General features: G+C 41.7%; 1 protein-coding gene across 30 annotated transcripts in view; it reads left to right on the top strand.

Annotated features, from left to right (window-relative positions):
- RBFOX2 (RNA binding fox-1 homolog 2) overlaps positions 1 to 27,910 on the top strand; it is a 293,230-nt gene that overhangs the window by 137,356 nt on the left and 127,964 nt on the right. For 3 of the 30 annotated variants that reach the window (XM_059886370.1, XM_024991703.2, XM_059886369.1), the window contains exon 1: positions 359 to 582. The exons of 26 other annotated variants lie outside the window; for them this stretch is intronic. In XM_059886370.1, coding sequence (XP_059742353.1) covers positions 568 to 582 — 15 coding nt within the window. In that variant the 5' untranslated portion in view covers positions 359 to 567. Of the gene's footprint in view, positions 1 to 358; positions 11,071 to 27,910 lie in introns of those variants that run through there. One more of the 30 variants, XM_059886372.1, reaches the window with a different exon arrangement.

The raw sequence follows: 27,910 nt of genomic DNA, 5'->3' as shown, positions 1-27,910 counted from the left end.
GCACGGGGCTCCAGAAGAACTGAGGCAGAGGGCAGCCTGGGCTCGCTCCCCTTGATCTTGGAGGGCAGAGGTTTTCTGATTGCTCCATTCACATTTAAAGAAGCCGTCTTATTCTAGTTGTCCAGCTACTAGAAACCAGTGCTGGTAGTTTATTAGGAACCCCACCCATCCCTGCCTTTTGCAATAATCTTTGTGAGCGATGATTGTGTTTCTCGAAGTAGAATGACACAGAGAGAGTCCCTGAAGGCAGATACACAGAGAGTGTGCTGTACACTCGGGTTCAGACACACGGGGCTGGGAACTCCCAGAGAGAGAGAGGGAGAGAGAGAGGGAGAGGGAGGGAGGGAGAGAGGGAGGAGAGAACAACAGAACAGTCAGCTGGAGAGGCGGGAGGAGGGGGGAGGAGATCGGTCGTTTTAGATTTTTAAACTCAAGTGATTCTGGGGGGGTTCTCCCCACCCTGCACTTCGGCCCCCCATTCTGGCACCTCCTTTCCTCCAGTCCACAGAAGGGCCTTTCTGCAGTCCACGATCAACTGGCCGCTGAGTTAGAGCAGCCGGGTCTGACATGATGTACCTCTGGGTGAGTACAGAGTGCTGCGGGTGAGGGCTTGCACTTGCACATATAAGGAGTGGAAAGCTGTGAGATTCTGCTCCCGCACGAACGGCCTTCCGCACGGAACGCGGGCTGCCACAGCCCCTTCTCCTCACAGGTGTGAAGGTTTTAAAACCTCACAGGGATTGTGACATTGGCCTGCGCTTTTTTTTTTTTTTTGAATGTTGTTTACCTTGTTTGACTTAGGCGCTAGGGCTGAGCTCCCAGTGCAGCGCCATCCCCAGGGCTTGGGAGGTTTGGAGAAGGCACATGGGGCAGGAAATTGAGCCGGTCACCCCAGGAGCTGCAGGCTTCCTGGCGGGCCGCGGCCTGCCTGTGTTCTGTTTGGGGGACACTGACCTTGATAGCCAAAGCGTCTCTTCAGATATTGAGACCCAGTAGGTGGCATGATTCTTAATTAGGAATAAGCCTTTGAAAGTTTTTATCTAATAATTTTTATTGTCTTTCACAATAGAAATGTGAAGTAGGTCACTGTTGTTATTAAAATTTTATAAGGGAAGTAATTAAGTCAAAAAGAGTGACTTGCCTATAGTTAGGAACCAAGTCTGTAGTGGCTTGAATAGTAATTCATAACCAAACGTTACAAAGCAGTTTCTATTTTCCAGGAACTTAGTACCACACATTATTTTATTTGTTAACTCCCGTGTTATACTTTGGGATGGAGGAAACCACACTGGAATTAGAGAGACTTAAATTATGGGATGTGATAACTTTCAGGAGAATGACTGGGAAAATAATACAGGGGGAAAACGTCCTGCTGTTAGTTGTGAAAACAAGAACATCCATAATCCCTTGCAAAGATGGCGGTGTCTTCTCTTGAGGAGACAGTTGTTGTGTGTTGCTAAGGGAGCCTCCTAGATGTGATGCCCTTGGCTACTGGCCTGCTTTTGAAAGTTTCCCTTTGCCCTTTGCCCTTCAGCCTAGATGTCTGGAATTGCAGAAACCTACTTGGCTCAGGCAGACTAAATTAAAAATATCAGACGGCAGAATTTTAACTAAGTTTATGGCGATGGAGCCTGATCAGAAAGGGGTGTGTGTGTGTGTGTGCGCGCGCGCACGTGCACACGCATGTGTGTAAGGATCGTTTTTCCTGCTTTCCCCTTCATATTTGAATATGACCTTAAAATCTAATTTCTTCCTCTCTTGATTTATTTTTGTGGTACTTCGAGGAAGTCAAAAAACTTTTCTGACACACTTATGTCCTTGAAGTAGTTCTTATCTCTGTGAACGAGGAGTCTGTGTCCAGGGTCTTTGCAGACTTGTTAGTGGGACTGATGGCTATCTGTTGGCCACAGGATTGGTTATTCTGTCTTTCGATTTGTTTGGAAGGGGAATTATGAAAGGAAGCAAGTTGAATTAGTCTCATTTCCACTCAATTCATGCTTTATGAAAGCAGACAGTGACTTTTGTGCTTATATTACACTTGTTTGTAAATTTGTCTCAATACCCTTTATTTAGCCCCAGAACAGGACTTTTCATCCAGAGTACCACATGCAGATGTGTTGTAGAAAAGGAACCCTAGGTGGTCAAGTGATTAATAGGAGGCCCTGAGGGGCTGCTGTGGAGAAAACCTACTGGATGAGGAAGGGGGATCAGAATTTTGTCCAGGCCAGCATCCAGCTATGGGATACTGGACAGTCATTGAAGTCTTCTGACCTCAGTTTCCACATCTATAAGATATCCCTTCTAATTCTAAAGAATTAGATATTTTATAGATGTTCCAGGAAGACACTCTGTTGTGCAAGAAAGTTTAGTGTCTGGAAAGCATGAGAGAAATATGAGACATGTCACCCTCATCACCTGCCTGGTTTGGTACCAGCAATGGCTTAAAGGCACTGTTCTAAGCTTTCTAGAAAAACTGCCAAACTGTGTTTGGTTGTCAGTACCTCTGGGTAGTGTGGACATTCTTAGAACAGGTAGAGCTGAAGAGTAATGGGGAAAGCTCATCCTAGCATTTTGGGTTGTGCAGTTGGACATCGCTCATTAATTTGCTCCTGTGCATCTAAAACTCTGAGATAGAACTCTGTCTTCTGCTCTATATGTGTATTTTTGTCAGATCTCCTCCCCACCTTCCTGTCAGTCACCCTTCTTTATAGTGAAATTGCTGTCATTGGGGGCAGCATGATACAGCACAAAGAACATAGCTTTTAAAGACTTTACTAGGTCTAAATTCCACCTCTTATTCCCAGTTGTATGACCATGAACAAGTACTTAAGATCTCTGAACCTCAGTTTCTTCATTTGTTCCATAGGGAAAATAATGCCCGTCATACAGGATTACTGTAAAGATTTGAGATAAGTGATGGAATGTGCTTCACATGATGTATAGCACAGAGTAGATGCTCAATAAATAGCCAGTGTGAGCCAGGTTTTTTGCTTTGAACATTCAGCAGACCACTTATTACTCCAGAGCATTTTCTCTAGCATGTAAAGGATGCCTTTGAATGCATGCAGGGAAAACTTTGATAAACACAAATTAGTTTTATGTTAATGTCTCCCATTAATCAGTTTTTTTTAAGTACTTGCAACTAGAAAACTCTCCTCAAAGTTGCCTCCGGATGGAGAACGTCCCTATTACTTTTTCCAAACTTGTTTTTGAAAGAGTGCAGTATACTGGGCACTTACTGTGTCATTTATTCTCCCCATCTCCTCTTCAGTGTCCAAAACAGGGAGGGCAGCAGGGAGAGTAGGGGACAGAAGCAGGGAAGAGCGAGGGAGACACATGATTCCTGTGCTGAGGAAGCTTACTTGTTTAATAATTATACAATTTAAGTCCAGGAAACAAAATTATAGACCACTTTTCTGGGAAGAAGTCAGGATATAGTCTCCCTGTCTGAGATGATATTAGCTAGACTGGTCTCAGACTCTCTTTTACTCACATTCTACGTGGATGAATTTCTGGATTTCATTTTGAAGTATTGCTTTGTCATAGTTCAATCCTATCTTCTCATTAAGTCAGTTCAGACAGCATATAATGTTTATGCTTTTAGTGGGGCAGAGGACTGTGTTACTAGCTGTTACAAATACAAAGATGATTAAAGAGTCTCATTCCCTTAAAGAATTTATAACACAGTGGTAGTCAGTGTGTGTACACAGATAATAATAATTTTTGCATGGTGCTGTTCAATTAAGAAAGTACTTTTATATGTCACCTTATTTCATTGTCACAGCAGTACTCAGGGCCCAGAATCAGTATCTCTATTGTACAGAAGAGGAAAGAGACCAAGAAAGAGTACATGACAGTTAGTAAGTGGCAAGGCTGGAAACTCAATTTCATGATTTTTTTTTTTTTTTTAACTCTATGGTTCTTATTTTTTTGGAAGGGAGAAGCTAACTTTTATCTTGTTTAAACTTTTTTTTTTTTAATAATAACATATATGGTAGGCATATACCTCACTTAGTCCTCCACTCATGTGAGAATTAGCTGTTATCTTCATTTTACAAAGGAGGAAGTAGAAATTTCAGTAACTTGCGGAAGTCACACCGTTTAGAATTGGCAGAGGTAGGACTTGAACCGTGGTCTGTCTGGCCTCAGAGCCTCCTACACCGTAAGTACCACCTTCTTTTATTTGTTCAGTCAGTTCAGTTCAGTCACTCAGTCGTGTCCGACTCCTTGTGACCCCATGGACTGCAGCACACCAGGCTTGCCTGTCCATCACCAACTCCCGGAGCTTGCTGAAACTCGTGTCCATCAAGTTGGTGATGCCTTCCAACCATCTCATCCTCTGGCGTCCCCTTCTCCTCCTGCCTTCGATCTTTCCCAGCATCAGGGTCTTTTCCACTGAGTCAGTTCACATCAGGTGGCCAAAGTATTGGAGTTTCAGCTTCAGCATCAGTCCTTCCAATGAATATTCAGGACTGATTTCCTTTAGGTTGGACTGGTTTGATCTCCTTGCAGTCCAAGGGACTCGCAAGAGTCTTCTTCAACACCACAGTTCAAAAGCATCAATTCTTTGGTGCTCAGCTTTCTTTATAGTCCTACTCACACATCCATACTTGACTACTGGAAAAACCATAGCTTTGAGTTGATGGACCTTTTTCGGCAGAGTAATGCTTTTTAATATGTTGTCTAGGTCGGTCATAGCTTTTCTTCCAAGGAGCAAGCGTCTTTTAATTTCATGGCTGCAGTCACCATCTGCAGTGATTTTGGAGCCCAAAAAATAAAGTCTGTCACTGTTTCAAAAAAAGTCTGACACTGTTTGTTCAGTAGTGTCCAGTTTATCAGCCTGATACAGGCTGGAGTAGGGAAATGAAAATAAGGTAGCCTGAATTCTGTTTCCATTTCCATTAACTACTTGAGACAAGTTATTAACTGTGTGTATCTTGATTTTCCAGGTTGTGAGAAGGATGTGCTAGATCTTGAGAACGTTAATGGAGTAATCTTAGAAAAGCACATGTAACCATTTTAGAAACAAACCAGTCAGTAAGTGAAAGTTGTGTCATACAACAGAGAAGTAGTAGCACCACTTGTCAGTGTGTAACCTTCCCAACGTCGGTGTTCTCATCTTTAAAATGGGACAACTAACACCTAAAGATTATTGAAATAATCTGTTTTTGGAAGCTATTTTGTACTAAGCGTATACAAGGTAGCGATAATAATAGCAGCAGCAATTCAGGTTGTTATTCAGGTTGTAGTCAGGCTGATTTTTAAATGCTCACTTTTTAACCTCTGTTTTGCCACTCTAATTGGTTTACACATTGAGAAAACTAAACTTAGTAAATTGAGTTATCACAAAATGTAGACATAGTTCAGTTCAGTTAACATTGGAGGCCAGATGCTGTAAATAGATGCTTGGCACTGAAAAGTCATTAAAAGATTTTAAATAGGGTTGGGAATAGCTTGAAGTGGAGTTTATACTTAGATTTGTTTTTTAAGATGATACCTACACAGATTAGAGAGGGATAGGAGTGAAGAGAGAGGTTAGGTGATGGCTGAGTGGTAGTGGTAGCACGTGCTAGAGAAGGCGGACTGCCTGAAAAAGATGTCCCAGGCACAGTCAGCAGGCTGGTGTCATGATGTGGAAGAGGGCCAAGTGTGTTTGGAGATGCAGGGTCTCATCAGTTTGATTTCTGGATTTAGTACTTTTAGGTAACTTTGGAATGTTCAAAGGGAAATACCACTTACAGAGTTGGCTATCCAGGTCTGGAAATACACGGGAAAATAGAGGCTTAAACTATAAATTTGTGAGGAATCTTCACGCAGTAGTAATTGAAGATGTGGGAATGATGATGTGGAAACTCAGCGGCTTAAGACGACACTGGCCTAAGGTGTAGAGCAAGAAGAGAAGTTGATGCCTAGTGGAGGAGATGAGCCTGCAAAGGAGGCCAGGAGCCAGATTCCAGAGAGCTTGTTCTTCAGAGGGAAAACCAGGACATTAGGAAACTAAGATAAAACAGTGGCAGGAAGAGAGAACTGAAATATGTCCATGGGCTTAGCAACGTGGAGGTCACTGATGACCTTTGCAGGAGTTCTTTTGATGGACTAGTGAGGGCAGAAGCCTGGGAATGGAGTCAGTTCAGGAGTTCACAGTTGGGGATTGGAGGGATGGGAGAAGGAAATGGAGAAAGAAATAGTGTAGACAATTGTTGGAAAAACTTGACTGACCTAAAGGAGTATAGAGGGAACTTGAAGAGCATGTGGAGTAGGGGAAAGTTTTATGTTCTATTTTAAATAAAAGAGGCCTGATCATGTTTAAAAGCTGACTGAACAAATGCATTTGAGAAGGAAAAGTGGAGTATATGGGCAGAGAAAGGATTGCGTTTATGCTTTAAGAAGATGGGATTAGCTTTAGGAGTAGGGAGAACTCTTCTATTTAACAAGAGTCAAAGCAGATAAAGGACAGAAGAGCCTACAGCATCTAGGAATTCAGAAGAGACTTTACAGAGGAGGAGATAGACAAGCAGAGTAAGTGAGGAGTGGAAAGGGTCATTGCTTTCTCCAAAAGGGATAGACTGGTAAAATAGTTTTGGGATCTCAGAAATATGTTTGGGAACCATATATAATTGTATGTGTGAGATGAATGGGATAGTAATGGATGAAAAATTAAAATTTTAGAGGCTAGGATATGTACTGTATGTCAAGTGGAAAAGTAACAAAATTTTATTTATAACATAACTAAAAGTATGGATTCATTGAATATACATAGATAGACAAATACTTAATGAGAAGATTGGCAGTTTGGATTCTTGGTTTGTTTGCATACAGATTTCAGTGAAGTTCTTTCTAAAAGCTAAAATTACAAAAAAATTTAGAAGCTGGATTATCTGAACAGTTTAAGATGTTTGTTTATTCTACTATTGATGGATTTTAGGCAGGATCAAGTGTGATCAGATTTGTATATAGAAAGATAACAAGAGGCTTCTATTATTGTTGCAGAATTTATATTTACACTTTGAATGAAATTGGTTTGATGTATATTGTAAAAGCCCAGGAAACGGTAAGGAGCTAATTAAAGGATTATATTAATGAGACTCGAGCAGTTAACACATTTATTGATGACTGCTGGTATGTTGATTGCTTTCTAAGAGGTGAGGAAAGAGCATGGACCAGACAAAGTTCTTTCCCAGGGAATCTGTGTTTTTAAACTGGAAAAAGAACGTTGTAAACATGTAAGCAAACAAGATAAATTCTGGAAGTAACATGTGCTACAGAGAAAAGGTAATGCGACCCTGAAAGCTTTATCTAGAGTGAGAAAGGCCTGAGTGATAAGAGACACCAACCTGTCTCACTATGGGAGGAAAGCTTTATAAGCAGAAGGAATAGCAAATCCAGAGTTCTCAGATGGAATGAGTTTGGGGCTTTTAAAGGACAGAAAGCGGGGATGTGGTTGGAGTGTAGAAAACAAAATGCATGGAGGAAGATAAGACTGGAGAGGTAGGTGAGGGCTGGACCATTCCCCTTGGTAGAGATTAGAATTTTGTTTTTGGTTAAAGTGGGAAGGTTTTGGGAGATTTTCAACAGGAGAGTTGATTTACTTTAGGAAAAGTGATAAGGGAAATCAAGAAGCAAGAGGTGATGGCTTAGACTTGGGAGGGCAATTTGGTAAGATTAAAGATGGTTTGTGTGTGGGTTAGATGAAAGAGGAATCTGGGTTATTCAACTTTGGGGTTGAAGGAATTAGGATGGAAGCAGCTTTTCCTTGTAACAACGAGAGTACACAGAAGAAAAAACAAACCAAAACAATATTTATGGTTTGGTCTTGTTTAGTCTGAAATGTGTAGTAGATATCCAAGTGGAGAAATTCAGTGGCAGTTTGATATGAGGCTAGAGCTCAGAAGAGAGATGTGAGTTGAAAGCATAAGGTCAAAATTTATCAGCGCGTATTTAAAGCCTTGGGAGAAAATGTAACTGGAGAATAAGGCTGAGGCTGAAGCCCTGAGGATGTCACTAGAGGTCAGAGAATACTGGAAATTGGGTAAGGTGGTGGGGAAACAAGGCAAGTATGTGACACCACAGACTTTGGGGAGGGCTTGCTGGGTTTGGATTACTCAGGAGGAAATAAATAATGGGTCATTGGTCTTGGTAGGCTAAGTTCATTGGATGGTAGTTATTGGTGAGCTCGGTAAGAGCTGTTTGAATTGGAATGATGGGGATTGAAAAGCCAAATGGAATTGTTAATTGGTAGGTGAAGGTGTTTCATTTTTTCATTTATTTATTTTGGCTGTGCTGGGTCTTCATTGCGGTGGCTTCTCTGGTTGCCGAGCCCAGGCTCTAGGGTATGTGGCCTTTACTAGTTGCAGCACCTGGGTTCTGTAGTTGTGGCACACGGGTTTAGCTGCCTCAAAACATGTGGGATCATCCCAGACCAGGGATCAAATGCTTGTCCCCTACATTGGCAGGTGAATTCTTGACCACTGGACCACTAGGGAAATCCCTAGGTGAAAATGTTGAGACAGTGAAATATTGTATAGTTGTCAGTCACTCAGGTCAGTCGCTCAGTCGTGTCTGACTGCGACCCCATGAACTGCAGCATGCCAGGCCTCCCTGTCCATCACCAACTCCCAGAGTCCAACCAAACCCATGTCCATTGAGTCAGTGATGCCATCCAACCATCTCATCCTCTGTTATCCCCTTCTCCTCCTGCCCTCAATCTTTCCCAGCATCATGGTCTTTTCAAATGAGTCAGCTCTTCGCATCAGGTGGCCAAAGTATTGGAGTTTCAGCTTCAACGTCAGTCCTTCCAGTGAATATTCAGGACTCGTCTCCTTTAGGATGGATTGGTTGGATCTTCTTGCAGTCCAAGGGACTCTCAAGAGTCTTCTCCAACACCACAGTTCAAAAGCATCAATTCTTCAGCGCTCAGCTTTCTCTGTAGTCCAACTCTCACATCCATACGTGACCACTGGAAAAACCATAGTCTTGACTAGACAGACCTTTGTTGACAAAGTGATGTCTCTGCTTTTGAATATGCTATCTAGGTTGGTCATAACTTTCCTTCCAAGGAGTAAGCGTCTTTTAATTTCATGGCTGCAGTCACCATCTGCCATGATTTTGGAGCCCAGAAAAATGAAGTCAGCCACTGTTTCCACTGTTTCCCCATCTATTTTCCATGAAGTGATGGGACTGGATGCCGTGATCTTCGTTTTCTGAATGTTGAGCTTTAAGCCAACTTTTTCACTCTCCTCTTTCACTTTCATCAAGAGGCTCTTTAGTTTTTCACTTTCTGCTATAAGGGTGGTGTCATCTGCATATCTGAGGTTATTGATATTTCTCCTGGCAGTCTTGATTCCAGCTTGTGCTTCCTCCAGCCCAGAGTTTCTCATGTATAGTTGTAGAGTGGAACAAAGAATTGGGCAGCTTGTTCATGTGTGTTCTAGGGACCATTTTAAAAAGATAGGTGATGTGAAGGCGTGTCTTATGTCAGTAGGAAAGATGAAGTAGGGGAAGAACTGAGAGTGCTGAAAAGAAAGAGGCTGATTGCAGGAACAAAGTCTGTTATTACCCGCACACAGAAGAGGGATTGGCCAGAAGCAGGTTTTTTTCTTCTTAATTTGAAGCAGGGGTGAGTGTATGGGTTTAGAGCCAGGTAGGCTGGCTGGTGGCATTAGCTTCAGGCAGAAGAGAGAGATTTCTGTGGGTGTCTGCTTTCCTTCTAACATGTAAGATGAACATAGCCGAAAGTGTTAGAGCAGGGAGTGGAGAAGTGTTGCTGGTTTGAGGAGAGAGGACAGGGTGTGAAATGGTAGTCATCCCCCCAAAACTGGGAAGTAAACTTACTGGAGAGGTGCAGGGTGCTTAAAATCTGTGGTCATAAACTTGAGTGAGTGGTGGCAATCTTTTAGATGCAAGAGAGGATTAAGTAAATAGTTGGACTTAACCAGGAATTGAGATTTTACTAGGTAAGTTAGACTAAGGGAAAAGGGGGCAAGGGAGTTAAGACTTTTTGAAAAAGATTATGTATAGTGTTGGACCCTAGAATCTAAACTGGCTTGAGAGGGAATTAAGAACATGAGGATGAGAAGAGTAGGAGTGGTGAAAAAGTGCTAGGATCGACTAGTAGACTAGAGATCCGAAGGAGGCTGGCGAAATGCTGGTTTGGGAAAACTCGTAGGTGTGGTATGAGAGGAGAAGGCTTGAAACACTTGAGATGTTGATGCAGCTATTGGTAATGACATGGCAGTGCTGGGATATGGTGTGAGGTCAGTGGCTTCAGTGAAGTTGTGAAAAAAATACACATTAGAACAATAACAGCAACAGCTTGGAAGCCAGAGTAGTTAATGAATAATCTTTGTGAATTTTGAGGTCATCAAGAATTATAAAAGTATTAAAGGAGATTAAGAGAGGGAGCCCCGTGCTAAGACTTGAGGAGATAGGTGGGTGATACCTATTTCAGAGGGTCTGCAGTTTGGACCGAGAATGGACGTAGTCTTGGGAAGAAGCTAGGAAGATACCTGTGAGGTTCAGCACTACATGGCAATGCGGAGGATGGAGGATGTTTGCCTGGTCTGAGAAAAGGAAAGCTTCTACTCAAGAAGCAGCAGTGTTCTCGCGAGCAGTCAGGCTTCCTTTGGAGCAGAAGGGTGACAGGAACATCGTAGAGAAGAGTTTACTCACTCATGACCACGAGGGCTTGGGAGGGCAGGGAGGGCAGGAGCGGGGATCAGAGAAGTGGCTGTGCAGGGTCGCACAGGGTGAGCCAGCTGGAAGGCTGGGGCTTCTCAGGGTGGTCGAGGTGAGTGAGGATGTGAGCCAGGATGGAATCATTCCAGAAACCTTGTGGAAAAACAGGGTAATTACTTAAACCTTCAAGCCAGAGCAGTAATTCTCAAACTTTTATGGTGCATCAGAATGCACAGATTGCTGGGCCTACTTCCAGAGTTTTCGATTCCTGAGATCTGAGTGGACCCGGGAGTTTACATTTCTAATAAATTCCCAGGTGATGCTGCTGCTGCTGCTGCTGCTGCTGGGCCAGAGGCCACTCTTTGAGAACCACTGGTCCAGAGAATCTCATTGTGGGTAAGTCAGCCACTCTTGCAGACTGAAGCTCCAGATGTAACGTGGCCTGGTGATAGCAGAGCTGTGTCAGGCCTCTCTTTGACTTTGGCAGTTAAAGGACAAAGAGGGTCTGTGATCATTTCTTTTGAGGGATAGTAATTTATCCCTCAAAATAGGTGACGCAGTTTGATTATTAGTGAACATTTATTGAATATCTGTTTTATGCAGCAAAATGAGGATACTGAGAGCTATACAGTATTTTCTTTCTCAAGGATAATGGGACAAAATAAGGACAGATAAGTTAATTGATAAACAACCATATGTTGTAGCAAAGACAACATGCCCTCTGGTAGGTGGTTTGGGCAGTTGTCAACAGGAGCTTGAAAAATTAATCATTGAAGATGGAATTGATTGGGGAAGGTTTCTTGAAGATGTGATTTAAGCTAGATTCTGGGAGAACTAAATAAATACAAGAGATGGAGAACTGGCATAAGCAGACCTATGGTGTCAAGAATGACCAGAAAACCTTACAGCTAGCTACTCACGAGCCCCAGTGCTTTCATGCTACGTGTGTGTGTGTATGCGTGTGTGTGTGTGCTCAGGTGTTCAGTCATGTCCAACTCATTGCAACCCCACAGACTGTAGCCTGCCAGGGTCCTCTGTCCATGGAATTTTCCAGGCAAGAAGTATTATTGTAATAATTATCTAACTAGCCTCCCTGCTTCTCCTCTTCTTCTTCAACCCCTTCTCTGAAGTCTGTTCTCATCATAGCAGCCAGAGTGATCCTTTCACATGTCACATTATGTTGCTCCTCTGGCGAAACTCTCCAGAAGCTTCGTATCTCACTCAGCATGAAAGTCAAGTGCCCTGCACTGGTCTGTAAGGCCCTGTATGACTTGTTCCCTTGGCTATCTTTGACCCCCTGTTTTTCTGTACTCCTGCCTATTCTTTGAACATTTCAAACAACACCGTTGCCGCCGGGCCTTAGGTTTTGCTCACTGGCTTGCTCTTTCTGCAGGTATCTGCTTGACTTCTTATTTATATGAAATCTCTACTCAGTGGTTACCTTATCAGGAGCATCCTAGATAAATAGTAATTCCCTACTCCCTTGTCCAACATCTCCCATTCCCTTTCCTGGTCTTTGTTTTTCTCCCAGGCACCTACCACTATCTGACTCGCTGTGTCTGTTTGTTTATTGCTTTTCTCTTCCAGCCAGAATTTAAACTCCATGAAGGCACTGGTGTGTCCTTTGCGCCTATGTAGAGTAGGCACTGGCCGGACATTGTGTAGTGAAAAGAAAGGAGGAAAGGAAGTTTGGGGAATAGTGAAGGGTCCAGTATTACTGGAGAGACAGGAATAGAAGAAATGGCTTGATGGATAACCTGGCAGAACTTGAATAGTAGATCACTATTCTATAGAAAAAGAAATTCTGAAATTTTTTAGTATAGCAATATTTAACCTTCTCAAAGGAGTGCTTTGCTGTTAAGATTCTGTGGATAGAATAGTTTGGAGAGGGACTAGAAGCAGGAAGATCAATTACTATTGGGTACTTGCTGGGTAGCAACTATAGGGTTGTACAGGTATGAAGTAAAAGGCCTTAGGATCAGGGTTTGGAAGTGAGAATAACATGTTTAGATAGAGATGATGGCCGGATGCTCTAATGCTGAGAGAGAAGTGCTTCCAGTTATATAAGAAAGTTGCCTATCTTAGTATGTATGTTTCAATGCTGTTTGTCGTAAATGTGGCATTTAATCTCAAGCAAGTATCCTTTATCACTTTTCAAACCATAATATGGAATTTTGTTGTTGTAAAATGTATAAATTAGGGAATAAAACGTTGAAACCATTTAAGCAAACATTCATTTTTTAAAGATTTTAATTGTATACTTGAAGGGGTAGAAAATCAATGTGGGAAAACACACATACTGGCTTGGGAATGGGGAGGGGAGGGAAGTGGAGCCTGTAACTCCCAAGACGCATTTTCTTTCACTTCTTTTTGCAATGAAGAAATTACATTTGAGGAGTTGTAGTGCCCCCTTTCCTCATTTTGGTTCTGGAAATATGTGCAGTTTTTAATAAAATTTCTGAGCTGGTTCCAAACACTGCATTCTTATTCCTTCTCTGAAGGTAAGCTTGTGGCTCCTCTTCGCAAACACTTTTTCAGCGTCCTTTATTATTAATAATATTGAATGAGATAACATAGAGTATCTGTAATATAAGACCTGCATAGAATAGACACTCCACATACATTAATTGAAAGGTTAATTAGATATTCTTAGTATAATGAACTATCTGTGTAGTACAGTGTCCAACTTAATTCATATCTGTAGGGTCTATGCTATCTTATTTGCATGTTAGCTCATATGGTGTTTTATTTGCTTATTTGGATTTGGACCATTAATTTAGAGGTTAAGTGATCAAAACCTGACTTTCATTACTTAAAATAAGTGTCAGTTACTTTTCCTGACTGTGAAATGAACACTTAAATACCGGCCGTCTCAGCCAGATCACTGTATCCATGAAAATCAAAACTAATCAATTGTAGCTTCATTGTCTGTCATATCACATGCTGGCAGCAGTTCTGCTCTTGCTCAGTTGTTATTGCTGCTGTGTCATTAGAACACGTCACACGATCTTCATGCTCTTGTGTCTCATCTGTAAAATGGGAATGATGTCACTCCCCAGTGTTACTGCTGAATGCTGTGTTCCTCATATAAACTGACATCTAAATAAAAGCATCTAAATCATTCTTAATGATTTATTTCTTCTGTTTATTTTGTACTTTTATCTGCCAATTAGAGAAAAGGTGGTATGGTATTTTTTGATTAAGACTGGCATTACAATTTAAAAGCAGATGCCAAAATTAGGGCAGGGGGTTGGGTAGGGGGGGGACAAACCTCCACCCTGTGCTGTTGTGCGTAGATTCCCCTCTGCTCTGTTTCATTAATTCTGGATCTTTCTTTTTATCCTTTTGTCGTCTTGTTTGTTTTTATTAAATTTATTAAAAATAAGTTTCTTGGACTCATTGAAAGTCAAAATCATGTTTTTGCATGTTTCTCTGGCACCGGGTGCTTGCAGATTACATCTAATACCAGGGAAATTCTCAACGTGGTTTAAGACAGTTAGGATTGGAAGAGAGAGGGGAACAGAAATTCCCAGGTGCAACGTGTTTATGAAGTCAGGTCCTTTTTCGACTCTTGTCTTACTTTATGATCCTTTTTTCACATTGTGATACGGAAGCAAAAGTCAAACGCCATAGTTTTGTCTCAGAGTCAGTACTGTTAATCAGCCTGCTACCGTGCTTTCCATCTCATCTCTGACACACAGCCTCTAAGATAGTCCCCATGCTTCCTGCCTCTTGGTATTCATTCCCTTACGCAGTCTCTTGCCTTTGAGTGTAGGCTGAACTTAGTGACTCACTTTGAACTAATAGAATGTGGCAAATGTGATAGGATGTCACTGCTAAGATTCGGTGACAGAGCGACCGAATGAGAGACCCCAAACCAGAGGCACCCAGCTCCAACTCACCTGGCTTCCTGATCCACGGAAACTGCAAGATAAAAGGTAGTGTTTTAAGCTGTTGTTTGAGAATGATTGGTTAAAGAGAAATGGACAGCTGTAGATTTTGGTACCCAAAGTGGGTATTTCTGCACAGGAAATGTAAAGTGGGGGAGTGACTTCGGAATGGGCAGTGGCCTTTGAGGGGAGTTTTGGTGAAAGATCAGAGTGCCTATGTTATTGCTAAAGTTGGGGACCTTGGGGAGATTGCCATGAAGCCTCAAAGGAAAGGAAAGTGGAGGAAGGGGAGTCCTTGTTATGCACTGGCAGAAAGTTTAGCAGCAGTCTGGTTTGTAGTTGCGTGGAAAGTGGAAACATGCCTAAGGAACTGGGAGATGTCCCTAAGTAAATTTTCAAGGAAAACATTGAAGGTGCCCACTGCTTTCTTCTTGCTACTTATAGTAGAGAGTAAGAAGAGAGAAATAATTTGAGGAAAGGACTGTTAAAAAAAGAACCAGGACGTGATGGTTTTGAAAATTTTCGGACTTTATGCAGAGTAAATGATGGTAAAATTAAGACAAAGATTTCTAGCAAAGGTCAATTCAAGGGCACTGTCAGGAGAATGGTAGTCTAAAGATGAAGCGGAGGATATGGCTGTAAAACCTTTTGTTAAGACCTGAGAAAAACCAGAGGTAGTGCCTTAAGAGTCACACAGAAGACCTCTCAGTCAAGCACTAGGACTTCTAGCCATTTTGGCAGGAGAGAGGGTAGAGAAGGGCTTATCTTGAAGGTGTTTGTGGGTGTAGCTTTTGTCTATTGCTGTAATCTCAGCAAGAGTCATAGGAGGTCCACTGCAGCTACAGCTGAAAGGAGAAGGAACAAAAGAGGCTGTTGAACCCCCAAAATTGTTCTGGCAGGAAATAGGCTGAGAAAATTATTCAGCTGCTAACACATGCTACCTTTCGTGAAAAGGGAAGGATGATTCAAAGTCAAGAACCACAGAGAATTCCTACCCAAGCCTGAGACCTGATCAAGGAACTCCCAGCATTTGCCCAGTGAGATTTCAGCATCACCGTAGACCAGTGACTCCTTTGTTCTCCCCTTTGGAGAAGTTACGCCATTTGGAGATTACAAGAGATTTCAGAGTTCCAGAAGCCTAGAGGGCAGATGAGAAGGGTGCCCTGATACTGTGCCACTTAGGCCAATCTCCTCAGAATGCTGTATCCGTTGCTGAAGCACTCCTTCTTTTAGTTTATAGATCTTCTAGTTGCCAGAGTATACGTGAGAAAGCTGAAGCAATCAGCTTTCCCATCCCCACACTCGACCCACTTTGTCCCATCCACGTCAGTGAACTTGTCCTCTCTCCTATTACTGTACATGAAACAGTTGCCTTCCTTATCAGGCCAACCCCTCAGTTGTTTAGTGGGTCCCATCTCTGCTGGCCTGTTGAAGACCTGGACCCAGCAGTTCTCTCCCCTCTCTCTGGGATCATCAGGTTTTCTCTCTTTTCTGGATGAGCTCTGCTGCAGCTGCCGCCGCCAAGTCTCCTCAGTCGCATCCGACTCTGTGCGACCCCGTAGAGGGCAGCCCACTAGGCTCCTCTGTCCCTGGGATTCTCTAGGCAAGAACACTGGAGTGGGTTGCCATTTCCTTCTCCAGTGCATGGAAATGAAAAGTGAAAGTGAAGTCGCTCAGTCGTGCCCGACTCTTAGCGACCCCATGGACTGCAGCCTACCAGGCTCCTCCATCCATGGGATTTTCCAGGCAAGAGGACTGGCGTGGGGTGCCACTGCCTTCTCCGGATGAGCTCTGTTAACATACAGTTAAGGTGTTCTTTCATCCACTTTAATGCCCTTAGCCTCACTTTTGTCAGCTACTGATAAATTTATTTTCCCTTAGAGTTGTCTCTGTTTGTACATACCAATTTTTTCCTCATTCCCTCTAAGTCCACTCAGGTTTTTATTGCCACCATCCTACTGAAGTGACTTTTGTCAGTTTTACCAATAGCTTCCATGCTGCTCAGTCCAGTGGTCAGGCTTGAGTCTTCCTCTTAACTGACCCACCTGTGGAACAGAACATGGTTGATTACTTCCTTCTCTGTGACTCACTTTCTTGGGTACTTGCCTTCCAGGACATTATACTCTGTTGTTTTTTTTCTTACCTTTTTGGTGATTTCTTCTGTTTTAAAGTTGTCATACTCTGGACCAAGTCTTTAGACCACTTTTCTTGATTCTTTTATTTAGTGATTTCATCTGCTGCTGCTGCTATCTCATAGATTTAGCTGTTCAGTTAACCAGGACAGATAGCCAAAACCATTTATCATCTGGGTCCAGAGGGCGCTCTGATGTTTTATCTTGTTTAATTCTTTATGAGGGCTTCCCTAGGGGCTCAGATGGTAAAGAATCTGCCTTAAGAAATTAAGAAATGAGAGTGAAAAACAGCTTTATTAGAGATAAGAAAAAATTCATTCATGCAACTAATTACATATCTCTCCTGTAATGACTACGAGTCACATTTGAATACTGTTCATGGTTTTCTACAAAATCTTTTTTGCAGTGCTTCATGTTTTTCTGTGCTTTTTGTATCCTCTCCCTTTCTTCCTGTTATCCAAGACGCGTGCTTATGGATGAGAGGTCTATTCCTCCAAGTTCATTTCCTAGCTGTGTGAGGAATTGTCTTACTAATTTGCAGTCTTGTAATTGCAGCTTCTCCTGTAAAATGAAAGCATTTATTGTACTAATATCATATTGAAGAAAATAGACATAAGCTGTCTTCCAGCCATTCTTTTGCAAGTGCAGATTTTAACTCATCATTGTGTCTACCCCTTCTTTAGCCTTGTTAATAGTACAAGATCTCTGGATATTTTTTAAAAAGCGGTTTTTGAATCTATTAGTAGTTAATACACTGAGCTGAGAAGAATGTTAGTTTTTTTAAGCACAGAATGAATCATTGCTCTCTTTGAAATCCAAATAATGTACTCTTGATTTCTCTTCCTTTTCCATCTGTGAAAATACATTGAAATTCAGCCCTGTTCTTCCGCATAGCACTAACTGAAGCAAGTTTTTTGCTGAGTAGTACTCAAGCCAATCCCAAACTTGTTCTAAAATTGTCACAAGTTATATTTATGCCATGAGTTCCAGGTTCTGTGTCAGTGTTTGTACTGTTTTGACCCTTTGTTCTGCTCCTGGTCCTTTTGTAGAGCTCTATCTGTGTAGATCTGTATCTTCCAAATCTGTGATGTTTCACTGACATGCACTGTCCCAGTTTTTATTCCCAGTTTTCCTTAGTTTTGAAAGCATATATTAAAAAGGCAGCTTCCTTTGAATATAATCTAATTGCTTTTGAAGAGTCATTCATTAACGTGGAACATATCCATCTTATAAGTTCTGATTCCAGATTCCAAACATAGTCTCTAATAGGTTCTAGTTAATTATTGCTTCTGGTTCTTCTTCCCATACTTACATAGTCTAAATGCAATATTTAAAGAATTTTTTGAAATCCTTTGACAATGCATAATTGTGTTGACAAGATGATCTTCTTTGCTTCATAATTGCAAAACATTTTTATTTTTATAAAAGCAGTATTTAGAATGATCAATCCAGAACCTTTTTTTCATTTCTATACTGTTTTCTTCCAGCTACCTTTATACATGTATCTACCTTCAGCATTTGGCCGCTTATTAACTGTTTCAGGTGTTAGTAAATTTTGTCACGTTCTAAAAGAAGACCCATCCCAGGAAGTTTATATCCACCTGCCTACTTGACATTCCCATACCTCATCATTACCTCAGACTTAACTTGGCCAAGCTGGACTCCTGGTCTCCACTTGCCTTCGCTGAGTCTCATACCTGTGGGAACACCTACAGTCTTCCTTTCTCAGATGACAGCTTTCTGTTCCTTGGGCCAGAAAAAAACTTGAAGTTGTCTTGGACTCTTCTTTCTCCCTCACTCCAGTCTTATTAATCAGCAAATCCTTTAGGCTCTGCCTTTCAAAAATCACCTAAATCTGATCTCTTTTTACTAGCTCAGCAATGGCTCTCCTGGCTCAGTACCCCATCCTCTCTCGCCTGTTTTATTGCAGAAGTGTCCTACCTGGTCTCCCCCACTTCCACCATTGACTCCAAATAATTTATTCTGAGCACACCATCTGACTTAAACCTTTGAAAATATAAATCTGATCATGCTCAAAAATCCACTGATGGGTTTCACTCAGAAGAAAAGGCAGAGTCCCTACAAGGCTCTGTTGAACTGGCTCCTGGGTACCACTTTGATGTCTGTCTCCTGTTCTTCCCATTCCTCACACTCCAGCCACCCTGGCTTCTCGCTGCTCCTCAGACTTGCCAGGCACTCTGTAATAGTACTTCTTTCCTCTGCTGATTGTGCTCTTTTCAGATACCCTCATGTGTACGGCTTCACTCCTTCACATCTTTGCTCACGTTATCTTTGCATTTAGTACTTTTTCAGTCACTTTATTGTTTCTCCACAGCCCTCACCAGCTTCTAGTATATTGTAAAAACATCTCTTTTACTGCTTTCCTCACCTATAGAGATTTTTGTCAGGTTTGTTTATTGCTGTTTCCCCAGTGTCTAGAATAGTGAATGATGCTCAATAAATATTTGTCACATGGGTGGTAAATTCCAGAGGTTTTCTACCTCCTGGGTGTGTGTGTGCGCACTGAGTCATTGAAAGAGTGTGTGCTCACTCTTTGACATCCCGTAGCCCGTCAGCTCCTCTGTCAATGGAATCCTCTAGGCAAGAATACTGGAGTGGGTTTCCATGCCCTCCTCCAGGGGATCTTCCCGACCCAGGGACTGAACCCACATCTCCTGCATTGGCGGGTGGACTCCTTGCCACTCGCACTACCTGGGAAGCCCTCTCTACTTACTACTTTTTCATTGACGAGGGAACATTTAGTAACTATAGAACTTGTTAGTGCAGAACTCTGTTTGTGTTTTTCCTGTTCCCTCATACACTAGGGCCATTTGTCCCTCTCTGATGGTTATACTCTGGAGGCAGTAGTGCTTCATGGTGCGGGCTTTGGAATCAAATTGACGAGTTTTCAAACCTGGCTGTCTGGCATTCTGTCTTAATGACATCGGGTATATTACTGTGTCTCTTCATCTATAAAATTAGAACATCAAAAACAGTATGTATCTCAGAAGGTTGTTTTGAGCCTGTGAAAGCTCTCAGTTCTTGGTATATGATAAATGTTCAGTTTATGTTAGTTACCATGATTGCTACCTGGTTAGACCCATCTGGACTGTTCTGAGTCAGTGACATTTCTGATGGCAGTACTGAGAACTCTGATACAGGGTTTACTTAATATCTATATTCTTCCCCCTTTGAAAATAGTACGGGTATGTTGGGTCTTTCTTTCTCCTTTTTACCTCTTTTTCTTTTACTGTTTAAACTTTAGTTATTCCCACTGCCAGCACACTCTTAGATTTCTCCCTCCTCTCATTTCAGCAAGTATTTAAGCACTTACTTTCCCTTCCCCATTCTGTTCTAAATCTTCCTATGTTTCCTTTTCCTTGTCTCCATCTTTTTATCCCATTTACAAAGTAAACAGATTACCTTCCTTAAGATTGATTGATTAGAAATGCATTTGTATCAAGGAAAATGGAAATGTAGATTGGAAATGAAGTTGTATTTTTAAAAGTTTCACCCTCCCCCCCCAAAATTGCACCCATCACTAAAAGGCTTGAAAGTACTCCTACTCCTTCCTCTAAGTCTCCATAGAAGTCTCCACTTTCTTAGTGGATTAAATTTGTCTTCTACTTCTAACCAATATGCAAGATGATTTGGAAAAAAACACATCATTTCTTATTTAATTACATTGGCATTACTTGTAATTTGCTGCTGTTTTAGCTATCTTGTCCTCCTGTTTATTTCAGCTGTATGGTAGTTCATGTCCATTACTGGTTCCATGGACTCCTATGTTCTCCCCATTCCACCCCTCCATCCCTCCCTGATTACATTACTGGGCTCTCATGGTCTGGTCTGGAAACCCAGCCACCATTTATAAATATGTACGTGTGTGTGTGTGTGTGTTTCTTTTAATGGGAAAATATGATCAATTCTGAACATTCTGAAGTAAAGATGAATTTTTACACTATGACCCACTTTATAAATTTTAGACAGATTGTATATTGGCTATAAAATTCTTTTCAGAGCAGACAAGATGGACCCATCTAGGCATCTATTTAAAGAGGTTTTATTTTGAAATTCTATGGGCCTTTCAACTGTAAGGTATGCTGTGGTTTTACCTAATTCATGTTACAAGGAAAACAGTACTCTTTTTGCTCCCTTTTCTTGGTCTAATCATTTTCTGGGCACATTTCATAAATACAGAGATGATTAAAATGTTAATTAAAAGTGTCCTGTCTGTATGTATGAACTCTGGGTTCTTCTTACTGTTTTTGTGTTACATAGTTAGCCCATTCATTCATCCATGCTGATTGACAGTGACCATTTTGGGGAAGTACTATAAAGCATAATGAAAACTGCTGAATTTCTACTTCTATATATTGGTAATTTGGTAATTGGTAATTTTTCCAGTAACTTTTTTGTCGTGTTTTCATTTTTATTATTATTTTAAATTATTTTTAATTGGAGGACAATTACTTTACAATATTGTGATGGTTTCTGCCATGCATCAACATGAATCAGTCACAGGCATACACATGTTCTCTCCCTCTTAAACCTCCTCCCTCCCTCCACTAATTTTTATTTTCCTTTGAACCCTTAAGATTCTGTTTTCACCAAGAAGTAGCCTAATTTATCAATCAAATAAATAAATTTTTTACATGTATGTTCAAGTTGGGCAGTAAAGCTTTTTGCTTGTATTTTTACTATTTCACCAAACAGAAATATATTAAGCAAATTTCTTAAAAACTTGGTAATGAAAAATTCTATTTTGTTTTGCTAATAATATTGTAAAAATTTAAGTGTCAAGTCATACACTCCCATGGCATAAGAAGGGGCTTGGAGAGTAGGCAAGTTGAAAGGGGTGCTTGGGGCTTGGCCAGATTCTTAAAATGGCAGTCTGCCTCTTTATGGTGCTGGCTGCAGAACAGACACGCGCGCAGACCTACCTTGAGCATTTGTTATTTGCAGAGTTTGGAGACTATAAAGGATATGTTACTTTCCTAAGCACAGAATCATATTTTGACCACCCATTATTTGACGGATTTTATTTAATTTCTCCTATGTGTAGGTGTCTTATAGTTTGCCTCTCAGAATGTTACCTGAATTTTTGCTTAAAGCTAACCAGTGGCCCCATTCTCATTCTTCAACTGAAAGAAAAGGTGAGAGGGAGGAGGGTGTTTATGTTTATATTTTAGGTTTAACAAATGAGTTAAGCTTTCCTTTTGAATACCTTGCCAAAGGACTTCAGTTCTGTTGTCTTAGTTCACTGGGTCGGCTGTAACAGAGAACCAGAGACCCGTGACTTAAACAGCACAAGTTTCTGTCTCACTGTTCTGGAGACTGGGAAGTCCCAGATCAAGGTGCCTACCAGGTAGGCCTCTCGGCTCGTAGGCTGCCACCATCTCCCTGTGGGCTTACTTGACGTCATTTTTGTGCATGCCTTGTGGGGGAGCAAGAGCAGGAATTTGGGTGCTCGTGCAGGTCAACTCTCCACTGTAAGGACGCTCATTCTATCAGTTTGGAGACCCTGAGGCCCTATCTTCTAACACAGCTGCACTGGGGATTAGGACTTCACCACGTGAGTTTTGCCAGGGAGGGACCCACCAACATTCAGACCATTCACTTATTTTCTTAATTCATCCCAAATTTGAGTAGTTACTATGCACTGACCTCCTTTCTAGTCCTGCCACCGTCCAGCTCAGTTCAGTTCAGTTCAGTCGCTCAGTCATGTCTGACTCTTTGTGACCCCATGGACTGTAGCATGCCAGGCTTTCTTGTCTATCACCAGCTCCTGGAGCTTGCTCAAACTCATGTCCATCGAGTCAGTGATGCCATCCAGCCTTCTGATCCTCTGTCGTCCCTTTCTCCTCCCACTTTCAGTCTTTTCCAGCATCACGGTCTTTTCAAGTGAGTCAGTTCTTGGCATCAGGTGGCCAAAGTATTGGAGTTTCAGCTTCAGCATCAGTCCTTCCAATGAATATTCAGGACTGGTTTCCTTTATTCCAATATTCAGGATGGACTGGTTGAATCTCCTTGTAGTCCAAGGGACTCACAAGAGTCTTCTCCAACACCACAGTTCAAAAGCATCAATTCTTTGGCACTCAGCTTTCTTTATAGTCCCTCTCTCACATCCATACGTGACTATAGGAAAAAACCATAGCTTTGACTAGACGGACCTTTGTTGGCCAAAGTAATGTCTCTGCTTTTTAATATGCTGTCTAGGTTGGTCATAACTTTTCTTCCAAGGAGCAAGCATCTTTTAATTTCATAGCTGCAGTCAACCATCTGCAGTGATTTTGGAGCCCAAGAAAATAAGTCTGTCACTGTGTAAACTCAAAGCAGTGACTCACCCTCACTAGGCCACAGCTTATCTGTAAAACAAAGGGTCGAACCTGTCAGTAGCCATGATTCACTCAGCCTCCATCAATACTAATTCCATTTTCATTTGCTCTTATTTTCCTCTTTCCCTGGTTTTTGCTTAGGTGTCCTCTCTGTTTTTACCCTTTTTTTCCTCTGCTGTTGTTTCTTTGTATTTTTTGTGTTCATGTTCTGCCTTCTATCTCTATCCACTCTTCCCTGAATTGGACATATTTTCTAGGAATTTTTAAGTTTACTATATTTATTGGTATAAAAATTTAACAAGTAGATGGAATGTCTTATATTTATTTCTGTTAAAATATACTGCAAATCTTTAAATCAGATCAACTCTGAGTTAAATTGCTTTTTAGCCACTTCAAGACATTTTTGGATTGTTTTCCTATTTTTCTTAGAATTTAGCCTGATAGGCTAGAGGTGTTGTTTTTCATGTAGGCTTTTACTCAGATGCATTGTGGGAGACCAGTGTGACTTAACAATGATGACAGCAACGGACTTTTCACTTTCAGGGGAAGGAATGACCTGTGCTAGCCCTTCCAATCTCTCCCTTTTGATTTGTGACAAAAGAATATAGTTGTTCCACAGTCTTCTTTTGTGAGCATCAGCAATGATCTCTGAAGTCAGCTTCACAGGTTATAAAAAAATGTGGGTAACATGGGTGCAAGACTGTGTTGGCACTGACATTCCCATGACTGATGGAGAAAGTTTGCCAGAAACAGTGTTACCTGGACTATTATAAGAACTAGATCATCAGTGGGGAGAGGTCATACCCTAGTTGTAATATAAATTCTTAGTCTGATGGGCAGAATCTGAAGAAACAAATCATTCTGAAACAAACTCTACACAATTTCAAGCCGTTTCTTCTGGTTTTCTCTGTGAACTCTTCTTTCAAGTCAGGGGTGAATTCTCTGTGTCCCAGCACTTAGCTCAGGATTGAATGTATATCAGATACTCAGTGGTAAGGGTTGAATCAACTTGAACTCTGGCATTCCATCTTGCTTAGAATTGTCGGTCTCCACCTGCACTTGCCCTGCCCAGCCATGGCCACAGAAAGCATGCACGTTCAAATCTCTGAGTTAGAGAGTTTATCCTGACCTTATATCACAGAGCCACTTTCCCACTGCTCAGCACAGTCTTTAAATAATCTGATGCTTCCTTACCTATGTGCCAGGGTTTAAAAATGACCCTTGTTAGAGTGGCTTATCGCCTCGCCTGGTCTTTTTATTCTCATACATGATGATGCCCTAGTTTTTCTTGGGGCCTGAACCCAGCACTGAACCCCGGTTCAGTTTACAGAGGACTCCCTTGACTTGTATGTTTCTCTGATATATTGGATCCTGACTCCCTTTTTCTTCTTTGAGTTGAATGGCATTCCTTGTATGACTAGGAAAAGTGAGGTTTGGCCTGTCCTCTCACACTGTACCCGTTGAATGAGGACAGCTCAGATTAGGCTAGTTGGATAATGACTGGAAGCCTGAATCATTTGGATCTTGGCCTCTTTCTGTAAGATGCGTCTTTCCGCATTTATACTGCTTTATTTATTTCCACGTAATAATTCCTTGCTCCTAGGAGTCACTCACCGTCTCCTTAGATGTTCATGTTGCCTACTGATGTTACCCTCACCCTGAATCTCTCTCCACTGTTATTCAGAACTCCATTCCCTCTGCACTGGGCCTCCACTGCTTCGTCCTGTTTTGTCTTCCTTTCTCTTATCTCCACATCTCTTCTGTCCCCCTCTCCTCCCCCCACACAACACACATTACTTAGGGAAACCCAGTTGTATTTCAGAGTGTGGGTCTTGAAACATGTTTATGCATCACCAAAGTTCAGTTTCCCTTCATCTTACCTCCCCTTCACCTTACTGAAAATAGTGACCTTTTAGAGTAGCTTTCAAGGGAGGGAGCACCATACCAGCTCCCTTAGGATGCTGCCGATCGGGAGCCAAGTGGCACGAAGAAGGAGGAGCGCAAAGAGTGAACCATTAAAATCACCGATCAAAACTCCGGAGCTGATGGAAGCCAGAGAAGCGAGGGGAGGGCAGGAGACGGGGAGACTCAGATGTGGGTGAGATTTATTGTTAAGATAATAAAGGCAATCCAGAATACGCGGAGCACCCCAGTGAGTGATTTTCCTTAATTTTCACATTTTGTGTGGCCATGTCCCTCCTTGTGTTGTTAAGGAGACTAAGCTATGTTTGCTTACACATCTCTAAATAAAAGGTAAAAAAAAATACAGTTCATTAAACTCTTGTTGCCTCCAAACAAATCCTGACAGTTCAAATGTCTGAAAGTCAGTGCCTGAAAACATAACACATCCTACCATTTTGAGAGGAAATTGAGACCTGCGTTTATCCACCATTTATCCAGAAGGGCGTATGCTCTGTATAAATCCAGCCGCGTCTCCTGCACTGTCAGCGTGTGTTCTGTAGTACAGTTGGTGCTCACAAAGTGACCCAGGTATCTTCAGTTTAGTTCTGTGTTATTGATTCTCATGTACAACAGTTCTCAGTTAGCCAGAAAGTTCTGTGGTGGGGTTTTTTTGGTTTTTTTGTTTTGTTTGTTTGTTTTTTTAAATTCAACTTTACTAATTCTTGTAAGGCACAGAAGTTGTCCTCCTTTTGCATATAGGTTACTGTTTTGAATCATTGGAAAGAAGCTTGTCACAAAAGTCCAGAAGTGTGTTTAGAGCCATGATCCCAGTTAGAAATGAGGAGATATAAATCAGAATCTCAGAGCTACGGTGAGAGACTGTACAGTTCAAAAAAGAATATTCAGACCTCCAAGTCATAATGAACATTTTATGCAAGTAAGGCTGTGTATAATAATCTAGGCTGATGGAAGAGGATTCAGAAGATGAAAGTCAGTAAATAATGTAGTACAAGTGTTTTGAAAGTGAGTAAGAAACACTTGTTTAGAGTCTCTGATTTTCTCAGAGTGATTGGAAGAATTTCCACTTGCAGTATTTTCCATACTTGCAGTAAAGTATGTCGTTAGAGCCTGTTCAACTCAGAAGATGTGGGATGGCTTGAGGAAAATTCAGGCCCAACCAGAAAGGGGCAATAGATTCTTGACCCCAGATTTTCCCTTGAGGATTTGTAGCCAGATTGTCTTAAACAACTGTTTAATAAAAAGCAAAACACATACACACACACAGCAAAGGTCTCTCTTACTATTTTAGCCCCTTAGTAAGACAGTTGGAATGTTGAGCCAGAATGTTTCTTGTCAGTTGGTCCCTGACTTGAAAAAATTACAGTGGGCCTAGGATTTGGGTCTCTGGCCTAACTCTTGGGAGAGAAAGAGCTTGGGGTTTTGTGAAAGGTGATGAGGGTTAAATGAAAGTAAAGGACCTTTAATCAAAAGGAAACATCAGAGTTAGGATTAGAACTTGAACTTGGGGAAAATACATAAATTAGAATATTAATTGTTCACCAAGGAAAAATAGGAGTGTTTGAATGGAACAGCTTCTTAAAGAAGGAATTATCACAACCCTGTTAGTTTTCTGGCCTTTGGGTTCTTAATCTTTATGTTGGATCTTGAACCTCTTGAGAATCAAATGAAAGCTCTGGACCAGGTCCCCAGAACAATGTACATTTTTACAACATTTTGTACACAGTTTTCAGAGGAAAAACGGGTCCTGTGAAGCCCAACCATATTAAGAACATATTAACTTTTCTGTCAGCTGCTGCTGCCCGGACTTAGCCAAAATATAGTGAACTTGGTGTCATAGGAAGTATTTGGGTGCTGTAAGATGATTAATACTGCTGGCATGTGGATGAAGAATGGATTAAATTCAAGGTAAAAAGTGTATGTGTGCATTAGACCCGTACACTTGTGCCAGGCAATAATAGAATCTGGATTTTAAAGAATTTACTTTCTTTTCATGTCTCTTTATTTAGAACTTAAAATTTAAAAAAGAAGGTAATTGATACAACTGAAGTAGGGGGTATATATATTATTTAATGGGCTAGACATAAGATCCTAGAAAATCAGCTGCAATCCAGGCTTTGTCTTTCACTGCAGTTCTGAGTAAGTCATTTATCCTGTTGTATAAAAACATACATCGTAGATAATGCTGCTGCTGCTGCTGCTGCTAAGTCGCTTCAGTTGTGTCCTACTCTGTGCGACCCCATAGACGGCAGCCCACCAGGCTCCCCCGTCCCTGGGATTCTCCAGGCAAGAACACTGGAGTGGGTTGTAGATAATGCTAGCAAACTAAATTGTAGGATACTGAAAAGCAGCACATACAGAGTTGCTCCAAGTCATGTAACTTCCATGTTAAAACCACAGGTATCATAGAACTACAAGCCAGGGAATCACGATCTCAGAGGCTAATACAAAATTGAAGATTTCCGTGCATGGCAGCTTGTAGTTAAGGTGAAGATAGCAGGCCGGATCAGGTCATAGATTTAGAGTGAGGTCCTGTATATGTAAAGGCTTCCCTCGTGGCTCAGACGGTAAAGTGTCTGCCTACAATGTGGGAGACCTGGGTTCAGTCCCTGGGTCGGGGAGATCCTCTGGAGAAGGAAACGGCAACCCACTCCAGGACCCTTACCTGGAAAATCCCATGGACGGAGGAGCCTGGTATGCTACAGTCCATGGGGTCACAAAGAGTTGGACACGACTGAGCGACTTCACTTTCCTTTCTGTATATGTAAGAAAACTGAAGCTGTGGTGGGCTTACTCACTGGGGCTAAGAACTGAAAGGTCAGGTGGTATTGACCCTCCATGTGCCAAAGTCTGGAACCCACGGGTACTAGCCGAGGCAGGTGCATTTTCATGCTGAGGCAAATAGCCCAGGCAGACTGTTAAGAGATTCCACTCTTGAGTAAGGTACCTGAGGACT

Source organism: Bos taurus, chromosome 5, assembly GCF_002263795.3.
Source record: "Bos taurus isolate L1 Dominette 01449 registration number 42190680 breed Hereford chromosome 5, ARS-UCD2.0, whole genome shotgun sequence".
NCBI classification, from domain to species: domain Eukaryota; kingdom Metazoa; phylum Chordata; class Mammalia; order Artiodactyla; family Bovidae; genus Bos; species Bos taurus.
This window is presented reverse-complemented; position numbering and strand designations above follow the sequence as displayed.